Source organism: Motacilla alba, chromosome Z (assembly GCF_015832195.1).
Source record: "Motacilla alba alba isolate MOTALB_02 chromosome Z, Motacilla_alba_V1.0_pri, whole genome shotgun sequence".
Taxonomy (NCBI): Eukaryota; Metazoa; Chordata; class Aves; order Passeriformes; family Motacillidae; genus Motacilla; species Motacilla alba.
The window spans coordinates 62,055,125-62,069,872 of NC_052046.1; the positions used below are offsets into that span (position 1 = coordinate 62,055,125).

Sequence of the window (14,748 nt, forward strand, 5' to 3'; positions counted from 1 at the left end):
TTCCGCAGGGTTCTGCTTTGAGCAGAACTGTTATAGCAAGATGTCATAGCAAATACTTCTGGCCAAATCTTCAGTGTGATCAAATTTCTCCCCTCACTCTCCCTTCAGAAAGTGCAGGACTCTACCTCCAGATACAGTCATATGTGCTTAAAAAACAAAAGAGCTATTCAAGGGACAGCAGGAGTCTACAAAAGCCATGGCAGAACACCCATGTCACTGAGAATACAGTCCCAATAGCCAGCAGAGTCCCGGGTGAGGCACAGATGCCAACGGCTTCTGTGGGTCAGAGAATGACCCCGAAGAGTGATAAGAGACTATTTCAGAATCAGTTACCTGCTGGGAAAGCTAAGAGTCCCCCTAACCTGGCACAGGACACCACCTGCCAATGCTCATACCAATTTGCTCATCTTCCTACATTTTCATGGGGCTTAGCAGTGATTTAATCACTTCCCATGGGCAAAGCAAAACAGATATATCCTCTGCCAAAATAAAATCTATTCAGAGTTTCAAGTCTGTGACCATTCTTATTTAGTGTTTGTAAATATTGCTGGTGCATATGTGCACATAAAAGAATCCTTCTCTTTGCTAGATTACACCTTGTGTGACGTGTCAACAAGAACGTCTCAAACTTCTTATGAATATTAGGCATCTTCACTGATGGCTGTGATGAGATTTCCATAAAGAGCAAAACCCAACATATGCAAGTAGTCCCTACCAATACAAATCAGGAATGTTCTGTAGGTGAGGAGTGATGGGTGAGTTAACATTGACATTTAAAACTTATGGTACTAGATACAAAAGCTGATGCACCCATTAGTTACAATTTTCAATATTTGTTGATTCTTTCACAATTTTGGCAGGGAAAAAATGGTTAAAAATTAAAAAGTCCCCCAAAAATGCTTAACCAAACATGGAAACCCATTCTAGTTAGTCATTGACTAGGAAAATAGAACAGTGACAGAACTTCAACAAGAGGATGTGTATGAGTCATAAATTAAGTATTTTAGGATGGGTAAATTGGAAATTAGTTTGAATAATTTTTCTCATGTTGCTAAAATTTTGAATCATCTGAAGAGCTGGTGGACAGATGTAAAACTAGACCAAAGGGCCCTTAGAAGACTCACGTGTAGTAGACATGCTCTCTCTGGATTCCACAGGCAGAGAGGCAGAGAGTAAATAGCGTAGTGAGAGCAGCAACAGGAGTGAGATGCCGTTATTCATCAATAACCTTTCCTCACCCCAAACTAGTCAGGGATGGGGTAGAATGATTACCACCAAAGCATAGGCCTCCAGCTCACACTACAGACTACAGCAAGTCTGAGAACATTGCTAAGTGGTTTGCAATTAAATGAAATGAAACCACAAAGAAAAGGGTTTTTTTTTTTCCATTTTCTTCAAAAATCCCCTAAGCGTGAGGTACTACTCCTATCACAGACAGGACTTCCTGTGCCTGGTTAAGCTGAGTTACTGCTGAAGTGATGTGACAAATCCCTCTTCCTCAGCACCAACATTTCATAGTGGCAGTAAACAGCATCATTTTCATTTATATTTAATGAGAAAATAAAATGACAAACAAACTTTAAATTATATGATTTTTCCTATTAAAAATAGAGGGGTATGAAGGAAATAAATCTTGGAATGTTTTGACAATTTCAGGGAAATATTTTTATTAAATAAATGTAAGTACACAACAAAAAGAAGTGCTCAATTTCACAGTGCACAAAGAAAGTGGGCTGGCTGATCTCTCTGGCATAAATCAGAAATAGCATCATTTAAAATAATGGCATTACACCGCTAAAAAAAAAGCTTGCAAGACCCGAGTTCAAAGACTATAACAGAAGGCTCCACCTTTCCTTCCACAAAGGAATAATCTATTTAAAAAAACCACTAACAACAAAAAAACAACCAAAACCCCAAACAAACAAACAAAAAAACCCCCAAAAAACCAAACCAAAACAAAAAAAATCAACAATTCATTCTTCTGAAATACCTTTGACAACCTCTCCCCCAGTGTCTTTAAAAAATTGGTTTGCAGACTAGTGAAAAAAAATAGTTTGCAGACTTATATCCAAAAACTAGAAAACTTTAAATCACCTTTAAGGCCCTAGCAAGCCAAGACTCATATCTATGACTAAATGCTATCAAATTGCTTAAGTAAGACAGAAGATTAGAAGAAAGGAAATAAAATAACATTAAACACTTTGGCTCTATTACAAATTCAGAGTTACTCCTCATGGGTTAATTTAATCTGAGACTCAAAATTATATCCACTGTGTGGAAAACTAAGCAACGAGAATTACATGACAGTTAAATTAAGCAAGGTGTCATAGGAGGGATCTGGACAGACTGGGTCATGGGCTGAGGCCAGTGGTGTGAGGTTCAACAAGGCCCAGTGCTGGGTCCTGCCCTTGGGTCCCAACAAGCCCAGGCAGTGCCACAGGCTGGGGCAGAGTGGCTGCAAAGCTGCCCATGGGAAAAGGACCTGGGGGTGCTGGTGACAGCAGCTGAACATGAGCCAGGGTGTGCCCAGGTGGCCAAGAAGGCCAATGGCATCCTGGCCTGTGCCAGCAATAGTGTGGACCAGCAATAGCAGGAGCAGGGCAGGGACTGTCCCTCTGTACTCAGCACAGGTGAAGCTGCACCTTGAATCCTCTGTGCATTTCTGAGCCACTCACTCCAAGAAGGATATGGAAGTGCTGGAGTGTGTCCAGAGAAAGGCAACAGAGCTGGGGAAGGGTCTGGAGCATAAGCCCTATGATGAGCAGCTGAGGGAGCTTGGAGGGTCTAACCTGGAGAAAAGGAGGCTCAGGGGGCTTTAAATTGGATATTAAGATTTATTTCTTCACCAAAAGGGCTGTCAAGCATTGGCAGGCTATCCAGGGAAGTTGTGAAGTCACAGGTAGATGTGCTGCTTAGGGGACATGGTTTAGTGGTGGACTTGGCAGTGCCAGGTTACAGGTGGACTTGATGTTCATTGGCCTACATCACCTATGTATGTCAGCCGTGTCATTACCATTGCTTCACTAATTAATGTAAAGATTAATGAAGGCAACTATTCTTTATAGATATTGTCTTTATTATTACAAGTCAGACTGAACAAATCCAACTTTCAATTCTATAAAAAGTACTTTCCCTATAGAAATGTCTGCATTAAAGTTCTACCACCATCCAATTCTATCTTTGATACACAGAGAAGACAGAAGTACCATAACTTTCTGCATTTTAGTGTAATGGTGCTGTGAGCTGCCCTGGGGGATTGAATAGCACTGAGTTGTGGCAGAGCCCAGGAGTAACTCCTCCAAAACTTCTAACAAGGCTATAGCCAAACTGGCTTACTTATTTCCTGCTGAAACCACACTGCAAGTTGTTATTGTAAGATAAGTTTTGCCACTTCCTCTTTTTGCTTTCCTTTAAAGCTGAGACACAAATCCAGATGTCACCAACAGCCTAACAGATCTCTAGTTTACTGTGAAGGTGTGGATTATCTCCCTAGAATAAATTAGTTTGCCAAGGTGCAGTTCTGAGTTGTAGAGAACCACAAGTTTGTCATTCTCTCCTCCTGGGTTGGGTCAGGTGAGCAGGTGGGAGAGCTGCTCTTTGAGGCAGCCCTCAGAGAGGGCTCTTTGCTAATTTCCACTGCAAGAAATGAGTAAGATTTACATCACTTTAATTTGTGCCTCAATTCTGTGATTCCTTATTGGTAGTCACATTTCTGCCACTAATACAATACAGTATCTAGCTACTGTTTTAGGGATCAGAAATCCCCCTTAAAATAGCATAATCTACTATTATTGTTAGAAGCTCCCTTGCCTTAACTAACACAATGGTCTGATTAAAGTAATTATTTCAAGTTATTTCTGTATCTATAATACTGCAATGCTCCTCATCAGAAGTACTGTTAGCTATCACACCACTCACTAGCAATGAAATACTGCACAAACATCTTGAAACATATTCTTCTGCTGTTAATTTCCTATAGGACACTCAGATGTTCCAGATTATTAAGAAATAAATTATTGGAATTGCTCACTTGCATGCTACTGAGTACTGTGATCACCTTGAAACAATCATAACAGAACAGATTTAAAGAAATTAAATTACATAGCATAGAGTGCTCATTCATAGTTAAAAAGTTCATGCAGCAACACATTACTTCCTCAGATACTCAGATGACTCAAATTAACAATAGAAACAACTGAGCATAAAAATTTACCAGAAGTGATAAACTATAATAAAATCTACTGGAAAAAAAAGCCCAAAACCAAACAAACACATAGGAGAATAGATAGATAGATAGATAGATAGATAGATAGATAGATAGATAGATAGATAGATACCAAATCAATGACAATTGTTAAAGGACTTTTTAAAAAAAGTTATAGAAAATTTATCAAAAGACAACACAATTAGATTAGTAAACACATTATGGAATATCATGCAGGTATTTTATCTTGTAATGGCTAGGAAGATTAAATCATCAGCCCAACACATTGTCTTTAGCCTATTTTTAAAAACATTTTTAGTTTCTACTTCTGAAAAAAAATCTGAATCACATTTTTTAAAGAAATATTAAAAATATATGTTATTTCTTACCTATAAATGGTGTGGGGAACATACACTTCTCTAACTGGGAATTCCAAAATCTCTTTGTGAGGGCGATTACGGTTTTCTGAAAATGGCTTCAGTGGGAGTAGTTCTGGTGTCAGACAATAACCAATGTTTTCTGGAGCTGGGGAAATCTCCACTGTAAGTTTTCCTTTAAAATCAAATCACAAAATCTTAACAAAAATATAAAGAATTATCAGTCTATAATAAAAGAAAAATTAAAACAATAATTAAGTTTACATAGCAACAGTGCAGAAAAAACAACTGCTTCTTAGGCTGCATGAGAAGGAAATCATAGGTACAGAAAGATACAGAAGAAGTAGCCTATACACATCCCTTCACAATCAAGGCAACACACAGCTCCTTAAGTCTACCCTGTACTGTTTCAAAGAAAATAGAAAGAAAAAAGCATTGTTATATGCTAGCTGATGTTCTAGTGTCTTTCACACACAAGTAATATAACATTTTGCTGGGAGACAAACAAAAGGTGTGCTGTCTAATACAGTTCTCTCTTACTCCTCGTCCCCCTCAGATTCCACTCAGATTAATCTCTGACAAAGTAGGCACCACCCACCGGGAGAGCTAGGCTTTCTGTGGTTAGCAGTTACACAGTTAATACTGATAACATTTACCCCACTATAAACAGACTTTCAATTTAAATTCTCTGCTGTAGTAAGTTAAAACCGTTTGTGGAGCTCAGACTTGTCATTTCTGGCAATCAGCTAAAAAAGAAAAACAGCTTTGCTCTGAGTTAATATTTTTAAGGTTCCTCCACAATGCAGAAGAGGTTGAAGTAGAATTTACTTGAAAAGAAAACTTAAGCAGGTCAGCTGTTTGACAGTAGCGAAACACTGCTTGTACTTCTCTACTTTGTTAACTAACGCTGACTCTAATATCAAGCTGAGATGAAATGTGTACACATTTTAATCTCTCTCTATAAAATATGAACCACTTCAAAGCATTGCAAGTAAGTAGCAAGGATCCTAGAAATTTGCTTTAAAGAACTGTCTTCAAAAGTTTGAATAATAACAAAATATATCCAGAAGGTACTGTAAATTAGGGAGAAAAACAAATAATTAAAAAGTATCAAGCTAAATCTAAATCTCCATACTCATTCATGCAGAAAAAAAATAAAATTCAAAAGCATCTGTGTTCAGATAGACACCAGAAATCCAGGAAGTTCCACAATGGCACATGTTATAGGCTTTAAACCCAAGTCAAATAGGTTTTGGGTTTGGAATTTACAGAAAAGTTTAGGGAAGAAAAATACATCTAACACCTTCCATCCAAAATTAATTATGTACCTGGTAAAGTCTTAATTCTTCTTTGCAAGGAAGATGATCTTTTGAAATCAGCTAGAAATTTAAACAGATCTTCATCACTGAGCCTGTCTCCTTCCTACCAAGAGAAAGACAAAATTCAGTACCTTTGTAATAATACTTCATAACATGGACAAAAGGCTCAGCAGCGAACCATGTCCTTAAGGCATCCAAAGCAAGAGGGTTACTATTTATTCGACTGCAGTTGTCCTCTGTCCCCACACAAATATAACTGGTAGCTTTTCCCAACACAATTCATGTTACGTTGATAAAAAAATGTCTTATGAAATCAGACCTAAAGAGAATCCAGTACCTGTTTATAGAAGGTGGTAATGGTCGGAGACATTGTTTTGAAGTTTGATGCTGGATGGTTATCCTCTGAGTTGAAACCTCTCTCAGAAAGCCTTCTTCCCTGCAGCAGTGTGGCCTTCTTGTCACTACTGGAACCTTTCCCTTCAACGAGAAATTAAATGTATCATCATGTTTTTTGATTTTTGCTGCAGTACAAAGATTCTGAGAATACACTAGATAACCACAGAAAAATCTCACCAACATCAGAGGATAGAGCACCTAAAACATTCTGCTTCTTTTATTTCAGACTACGTGAAATAGTGGAATACTACGACACACCTATTGAAGTGACATTATTTCTGCTGCAGAGCAAAAGTTTATTTCAATTATTAGTTCATGGGTTATAAAGCACATTGAGCAATGGTCCTGCCTACCAAACTGATATGTTTGGTATCTTGATTGCTCAGTATTGCTAGCTAACTCCATGGGCAAAGGAAATTTTACTTCACAAAGCCAGTGTTCAATGAAAATTGGGCCTAAACCATGAAAGAATATTTAGCAGACATAAAAAAATGCAGAGACAACATTTGAGCACAATTAATTTTTAAGTGTTTGTAGGACTGAAAAGGAAAGCTGAAAAGACATGAGTTGGAATCTGTGATTCAATTTTGATGCCAGAGTGAATAACATTGTTTCCTATACCCAGTCCTACTGAAAAGTCATTTTGCCTTACTCAGAAAAGTTGGACAAGTACCATTTAAGCCTTCAGCTTCTTGTATTTCTCGTTCAAGTGTTGAAAAGTTGAAGAAACTAGTTAGGCTTATGGGAATCCAGGCAAATGGCATTCTGTATTTCCCCAACCTCTGACAAAAGGATTCAGCTTGTGCTTTCAGTTTTTCAATCTTTTCTTTTGTCTGAAACAAAGAAAATATCGGCTGTTTCACAAGCAATCATTTATTGCAATGCTACCATAGACAAAAATGTAAGTTACATATTCACAGTTCAGTAAATAATTTGCATTGGTATCTCATATTTTCTTGCTATATCACAGACAGAACTGCAGCTGTTTTGATTTGTACATTCGCTTCAATTTCTTTTCAGTGAGTCCATTTGTATAATAGAAATGTAGAAAGCCAATCTTTTTGTACTAATATTCAAATCCAGAATGACCGATCACCATGAAACATTAGCAGGTTCTACTTCTTTCATCAGATACAGAAAAAAAAATTCTATTGAAAGCAATATTCAAAAGGTGAGACGCGTGGAAGCCTAGCAAACACTAGTCAGTTCCAGGGAGGTAAATGACCGTGAATTCCTTGAACAGAACTCGCATTATCTATGAACAACAGTACTAAATGGGACAGCTGCACACTACAACAGGCTGCCTGCCTATCCAAATCAACAGCATGTCTCTGAGGTACAAGTATTTCTGCTAATTCTACATTTCAGTCATTTCTTTTGCCCACCTCTATCTGCTTCATGACTCAAGACTGTGTCAGTATTGATTTCCAAAGGGGTCAATAAAAATAATGCACCTTGCCTTCTCCTGATTTCTTTTGGTCAGCCACAGACATCAAACAGCTTGCACCATGGATGATCTAACCAAGTTTTCCTCCTGTGTTTTTGGTATTTCATCCTATTTCAAAGGATCTGCTCTTTCTCTGTTGTTTTTGGTTGGTTGGTTGTTTGGTTTTAGCATGCATTTTTTGGTCTAAATACTCTTTCCAGTTATTTACTTACCTTGCCCGCATCACTTTCTTTAAGAACCATGTAGGGTTCTGCACAGTCTCCGATTTCTCCTTGCTGAAGCACTTTTTCTATCTACAAAAATCAATACAATAAGATGATTAAAAAAAAAAAAGTCAACCAAACATGTTGTTTCTCTAGCAATTTGAAAGAGCTTGCCTAGATATATAACTGTATATAATTTCTTAAAACTGTCTTTATGGAGTAACTGATACTAAACCTTCTAGTTTTCCATCTGTTAGAAAGCAGAAAATATATATGCGATAACATGGTCAATCACTTACTACCGCATTGAAATCAGGATAATTAACACATTCCAATGAAGTGGTTCAGGCTAACTCAGTCTCAGAATTCAGCAAACAAAATGATGCAAAGTGCACTAAGCCAATACCAAAAAACCTCCACAGAATGTAAACAAAATTTTTGAAAGTGCCTTATTTCACTGTATTTTTAATTTCCCTTAGGCAGAGATAGGAAATTCTACGTACTTAGTAGAACTGGTACACAGGATAGTAATACAACTTCATAGCTTGAGAATGAGATATACCACTGGACACCTACTCACATACTACTATCAAAAACTCATAATTCATCTCATCTGGACAAAAGCCATGTTTGTTGTCACTTCTGAGAACTCAGACAAAAGGAACAGCTAGGAACAGTCAGAATGGTGTCAAAGTAGCACTGTAACATACCTTTATTACCAGGTATATATCCGGTGAGGGATAAGTGACAGAAAATACTGCTGATCTTGCCTGAGTAGACAAGTCAATGGAGGGTGTATGAGAACGCAAGAATCCTCTTAATGAATCAGAATTGAGGTCACAATGAAAATTTTCCGAGATCTTGAAAAGAAAAAAGGGATTGAAATATGTTGTAAAGCAAAAATACTTAAAATTTTATTTTAAAACAAGTCAAAAGTTGTAACTAAAACTATAAAATAAACAATTGCAAGCATGTGACTGACTGAATAACAAGAATCCTTGATCAGACTGCATGTGTGAAAAAGTAGCAAGTTTTTTGTAAGTTTTCCTAAGTTATTACTCTGAAGATAAAAACCCAGGCCAAGTAAACAACAATATTGTATATACACTTACCTTTTTTCTTTCCTTTATGTCATAGAGAGCAATGCATGCAAACAAAGGTTCTATCTCTATATCAAACCTGTTACGGAAAGACACACAAGACACTGATTGATACTGCAGTCGTATGGCTGTGCATAATAAAAAAAAAATGGAAGAATTATATTTTGACTGGCACTTTCATTAAAATGCAGAGAAATATTTAGCTCCGGACCTCAGCTCTCTCAAAGTTTTGAGGACTTTTTTTTTATTAGTGCATTATATTCGATGATTTTGAGAGGAAAAGAAGGGTAGTAGACTGCATGCATGCAATGTATTTTCTAAATTTGACAGGAAGATGGTCTCAGACATCAGTTAAATTATCATATATTGCTCTTCTTTTTTTCTGTTTATGAAGTTGTGCTGGCTTTAGCTGGGGGAGAATTAATTTTCTTCAGAGTGGGGCTAGGGTTTTGGATTTGTGCTGAACACAGGGTTAACATATAAAGATGTTTCTTCTGTTGCTGAGCATGGCTTGCCCAAAACTAAGGCCTTTTCTGCTTTTGGTATTCCTCCAGCTGGTGAGGAGACCAGGTCGTGTGGGAGACTGGGAGGAGACACAGATAGGACATGTGACCCCAAATAACCAAAGGGATATTGTAGATCATGTGGCACCATGCCCAGAATACAAATAGGGGATAAAGGGAGCAAGGGGGAGAAATTTGGACTGATAGTGTTTGTCTTCTCAAGTCACATAACATGTGGACTTGCTCTCCTGCAGATGGATGAATACCTGCCTGCCATTTGGAACTTGTGAGTTAATTCCTTGTTTTCCTTTGCTTGTCTGTGTGCCACTTGCTTTCCCTATTTAAATGTCTGTGTCTCAACCCAGGAGTTCTACAGATTTACTGTTCTGATTCTCTCCCCAGTCCTGTTGGTGGAGGAGTGAGCGAGTGGCTGTGTGGGGCTTGGGTGCTGGTTGGGGTTAAACCACCACAAAAGTCCAGCAGTGCACAGGACACCAATCACCTTTTTTATTTTTTTTAAGTATATAATTGGTGTTCACTCCCAACTCCCTTCATCCTGGAATGCTAAAGACTTCTGTAAAGATGGATAGAAAAAATTCTCTGCTACACTAAGAAAGAACACTTGAGCAGTCAATGCTGTTGTAGGGGACAGCTGCGGTGGTGCAACAAGGTGTGCAGCTGCACACTGTTGTGGACTCAGAAATGGTGAGCAATGCTTGTGAAGGATTACTTACTTCAGAGTGAGCAGCTTCACCAAAATCCTGTTGCCCAGATGTTCCTTCGGGCGATCTGGCACTGGTCGTATCTCCACTACATCTTCCTATCATTAAACAGTCATACTCAATTAAAATGACTGTAAATTTACACACTTGCATAAAACATTTACATGACAGTAGCTGAGCCACTGCTACAGACAAGCATCTTCCCCCCCTCAGTGGGCAGTTAATGTCTCCAGAGATAAAAGAAAATAGATTTAATATTTCTGAATATTTACATTCCTGACCCCTAAATGGCTTTTACACCAAATATTTAGAGTTGTGGACCCCAAGTACAAGCTGCTATGAAAGGTGACACCCTGACATAGCCATATCACCAGCATGTGGCTTGGCCCACACTGAGAGCAGTGTAGTGTTTATCTGCTGTGATGCGGCTTTAACCTGGGGCGCCCTGGGACAGCCAGCTGGGAAAGAGGAGCAGGATAGCCAGCCTCCGGCTCACCTCATCCACGGAGGGGTAGAGGGCGAGGAGCTCAGGGTGCCTGTTGGTGCGGCGTGCTTCCTCGTTCAGCCTCTCAAACTCCTCTGCGCTGACATGCCGCAGCAGGTGCTCCAGCCGCGGGTCCGGCTGCAGGCTGCGCAGCTCCGGGTCTGAGCAGGCCAGGCTCGTCCTCGAGGCCTCCTCTGGGACAGCAGGCCCATGTTGGGGTCCCACCTTTTGGAAAACAAGAAAATGGCAAGGTGTGGCTTGGGCACCAGGGTGTCACAGAAGGGTTCTTGGTGAGCTGGCAGAGGGGATCTTAATGCCCCCTCTGCCATGAAGCCTAATGGCCAGCATGGTGCTCTGCTTGATGCCATCACAGATCACAGAATCACAGAATATGCTGAGTTGGAAGGGACCCACTAGGATCACAGAGTCCAACTCGTGGCCCTGCACAGGACACCCCAAGAATCACACCATGTGCCTGAGAGCATTGTCCAAACCCTTCTTGAACTCTGTCAGGCTCGGTGCTGTGAACACTTCCCTGGGGAGCCTCTACCAGTGCTCAGCTACCCTCGGGGTGAAGAGCCTTTTCCCAACACCAAGCCTAAACCCTCCCCTGACACAACTTCAGGCCATTCCCTCGCGTCCTGTCACTGGTCACCACAGAGAAGACATCAGTGCTTGTCCATCCTCTTCCCCTCGCAAGGAAAATGTGAACTGAAATGAGGTCTCCCCTCACTGTGCTCTTCTTCAGGCTGAACAGACCAAGCGACCTCAGACACTTCTCATATGGCTTCACTACAGGGCCCTTCACCATCTTTGTGTCCGTCCTTTGGATGCTCTCCAATAGCTTTATATCTCTCTTATACTGCAGTGACCAAAACTGCACACAACACTCAGGGGGAGGTCACACCAGATGCTTCTTTTGAGGGAAGCTGCTGTATTTGATCACTTTTCCCAAAGTGAAGAAAATGTACCTGAAAAGTTGCATCACCAGAATCCAAGGTTTCTGATTCAAATGTTTGTTTTTGAAGCGTTTTGTGAAAATCTTTTCGGGATCCCTTGTTTTTCAGGCTACAAGTATCTGAATTCCCTTGGTTTCTTTTACGGAGAAGCCCAAGAAGGTCAGGACAACATGAGGAGGTGTTAAGGGAAAATAAAGCAGAAAAGACAAATCAAAAATTATTTAAAAACTGAAAAGATTGTTCTGCAAAAAGCAGTGTAGCACAGCTTTTATGTAAAAATGTGACATTTCACAACTTTAACATGTTTTAACGCACCATTGCAACTCTATAATGTATATTAAGAACAGTTTAAAAGGAAAAAAAGATAATTCAGATAATTTTTCTACAGAGTGTAAGTCTGAGACAGCAGGAAAACCTGACCTAAGTACAAAATCTGCTCTGATCTCCTCATCAGACATGGTAATTATTTCAGTGACCTTAAGAACATGGATCAGGATCACTTATCTCTTGCCTGGCCTCTTCAATTATATACATCAAATCTCTTACTGCTTTTATCCTGGACCTAGCTAGTATCCCAAGTTAATCACATGCAACAATCTACCACTTCCAGAAAAATGCCTGGTTTTGAAGAGGGCTACTTCTCCCTCCAGGCTGGCAGCTTAGAAAAATTCTTCTGAAATTTCAGGTTACTTTTTTGAGGCAGATGGAAAAAACCCAGCAGGTACCCTTAAAAAAAAGTGTTAGATGCATCCAGAGCTCTGTTTCTTTCACTTTAGTATGCAATTTGCTAAATCCTGTGATGGTCTTTTTGGAATCAGTCTCCTTATTTACAACATCCCGCTTCATTCATTTTCCTTTCTGTGATACTCCCAAAGAAATGACTGAGCATCTGAGTACTTTCATAAAGAAGACACAATAAGCAATTATTGATCATGGAGACACCTTTTTATTACATTTTGGGAGTAACTGAATTATATGCTCTGATGTGTTTTAATTTTAATTGTTTGCATTTTAATCGTTTGCCAGTCCACTGCAATGAAAACTGGTCATAAAAAGACAATCCCAGCTCTCCTTGGATGTGACCTTGTTTTGGAACCACTGTAATTATCCAGAATGGAAGGCAGAAAATCTGCATGACTTTAAGACATTTAAGAATCAAAAAAAAAAGGTTGTATAGATTTTTTTTTTCACTACCTCTGGTGGCAAACAAATGATTAATGGAGAAATTTACATACCTGAGTTCACATTTTCCCTGTGGTGGGAAAACTACACTAAAGATGCCTTTCCCCGTAACTACTCCTGGAAAATTTATTTATATTGTTTATTTATTTTGAAAAGCATTATAGCAATTAAAACTCACCAAGTGGCAAACCATGGTTTTAATACTCATGTCAATTTAATGGGCACACACTGAATTAAAAAAATGAGATGAGGAAAAAACCCATAGGACAACTGAAAGGAGAAACAGGCACAGGAACAAGTTACCCATTCAGCCTCCTGCAAGGCCACATGGACTCCAGCTGTGCCCAGCTTTTCTGCCACATACGTCTCTACCCTGGGGCCTGAGGATGACCTCTGCTCATGCCACCCGCTGCAGACTCCTCAGCCTCTCATTCTGAACCTTCACATTCATGAGTGGATCAAAGTCACTCACACACTTCTCTCACCCTCACTCTCACCAGACAATATACTCAGCAACCTGTTCTGTGACATCTGACAAGTAGGCAGCTACAGTTTTTCCACCCTTCCTCAAAACAATGGAAAGCCTTCTACAATTACTTTTTTCTCATTTTTCTCTTGATAGCTTTTCTTCCGCTCACACTTGTTTTGAAAAAAAAAAAAAAAAGCTGTCCAAGCATAACATGAGATTCCCATTCCCAATATCAGTATATCACTGGATTATGTGACACTGCAGCATATTTGGTAGTGTTTTGTTCTTTGGAATTTTTAATAACTTGCTTGCATTGTTAGCCACAGCTGCCAAAGCTCAGCCCTCTGGCAGAGTCCACCATCATGTTTACCACAGAGTAAACTGCTCAATAAAGATTTTGAATGCAAATTTACCTCACCTGAATTAATGAAACAGTAAAACACTCAGCAAAACTTTCCACATGTGTGTTTCTATGGTTCCATTCACACTTCTACCAGCACACATAAATGCAAAAATAGCTATGTTCTATTTTTCACTTCACCTACTTTACTCCCTTCTCCTGTGCACAGAGCTGCACACTGGCTCTTTACAGCATACAGAACAGCACTGTGTGAGAGCTAGTGCCTCTGCTCTGAGTGGTGAGGGAGGAGAGCCAACAAAACCCACTAGCCTACTTTTAGTGACTCACTGCAGAGCAGTTCTGAGAATTCAATCAATTTCATCAGCACCCCTGGAGGAAGTCTCTTAATAACCCCCAGGAACTGCTCCACTGAGGAGCACAAGCTGCACAGTTAAAGAGTGCAAATTCCTCTGCAATCACCCTTGTAAGCCCATAAGGCACTGGCTGCTGATGTACATCAGAAAAACACAGAGTAACAAGGGCGAGTGAAGAGGCACAGCAAAATGGCAGCAAATGTGTCAGCACTCAACCACCTGCTGCTCCTTCTGCTTTTCAAGAGCTGGGCATGAGTGCAGGGGGGGATGAAGAGGAAGTGCTACAGAAAAAACAGAGCTCCAAAGACCTCTTTCTGAAGAACAGGATGAGGTGATGGGGAAGGAGGCAAGACATTCCAAGACTCTCCTAAGAGTCTGGGAACAGATATGCCTGCAACAGAGAGCACTGACTTAGAGTTCCCTTCACATTTTACATATGAAATGGAATATGACAGAATAAAATAAAATAAAATAAAATAAAATAAAATAAAATAAAATAAAATAAAATAAAATAAAATAAAATAAAATAAAATAAAATAAAATAAAATAAAATAAAAGGAACTAAACTAAAGGAAATGAAGCACCTGTAATGACTGCAGGCCCAACTCTGTGATGAATTACACTGAGCTCGAGTGCAGAAATCATTTACTGATATAAAATAGTAAATTT

The 14,748-nt window shown here is 39.4% G+C and overlaps 1 protein-coding gene across 5 annotated transcripts in view; it reads right to left on the reverse strand.

The window, feature by feature from the left end:
* DOCK8 (dedicator of cytokinesis 8) overlaps positions 1-14,748 on the reverse strand; it is an 84,167-nt gene that overhangs the window by 47,067 nt on the left and 22,352 nt on the right. For all 5 annotated transcript variants that reach the window (XM_038124070.1, XM_038124073.1, XM_038124072.1 and 2 more), the window contains 10 exons: positions 11,727-11,850; positions 10,768-10,980; positions 10,284-10,369; positions 9,059-9,125; positions 8,657-8,806; positions 7,956-8,036; positions 6,970-7,129; positions 6,238-6,377; positions 5,910-6,003; positions 4,594-4,756 (listed from right to left, as the gene is read on the reverse strand). In XM_038124070.1, the coding sequence (XP_037979998.1) occupies positions 4,594-4,756; positions 5,910-6,003; positions 6,238-6,377; positions 6,970-7,129; positions 7,956-8,036; positions 8,657-8,806; positions 9,059-9,125; positions 10,284-10,369; positions 10,768-10,980; positions 11,727-11,850 (1,278 nt within the window). The remainder of the gene's footprint in view (positions 1-4,593; positions 4,757-5,909; positions 6,004-6,237; positions 6,378-6,969; positions 7,130-7,955; positions 8,037-8,656; positions 8,807-9,058; positions 9,126-10,283; positions 10,370-10,767; positions 10,981-11,726; positions 11,851-14,748) is intronic.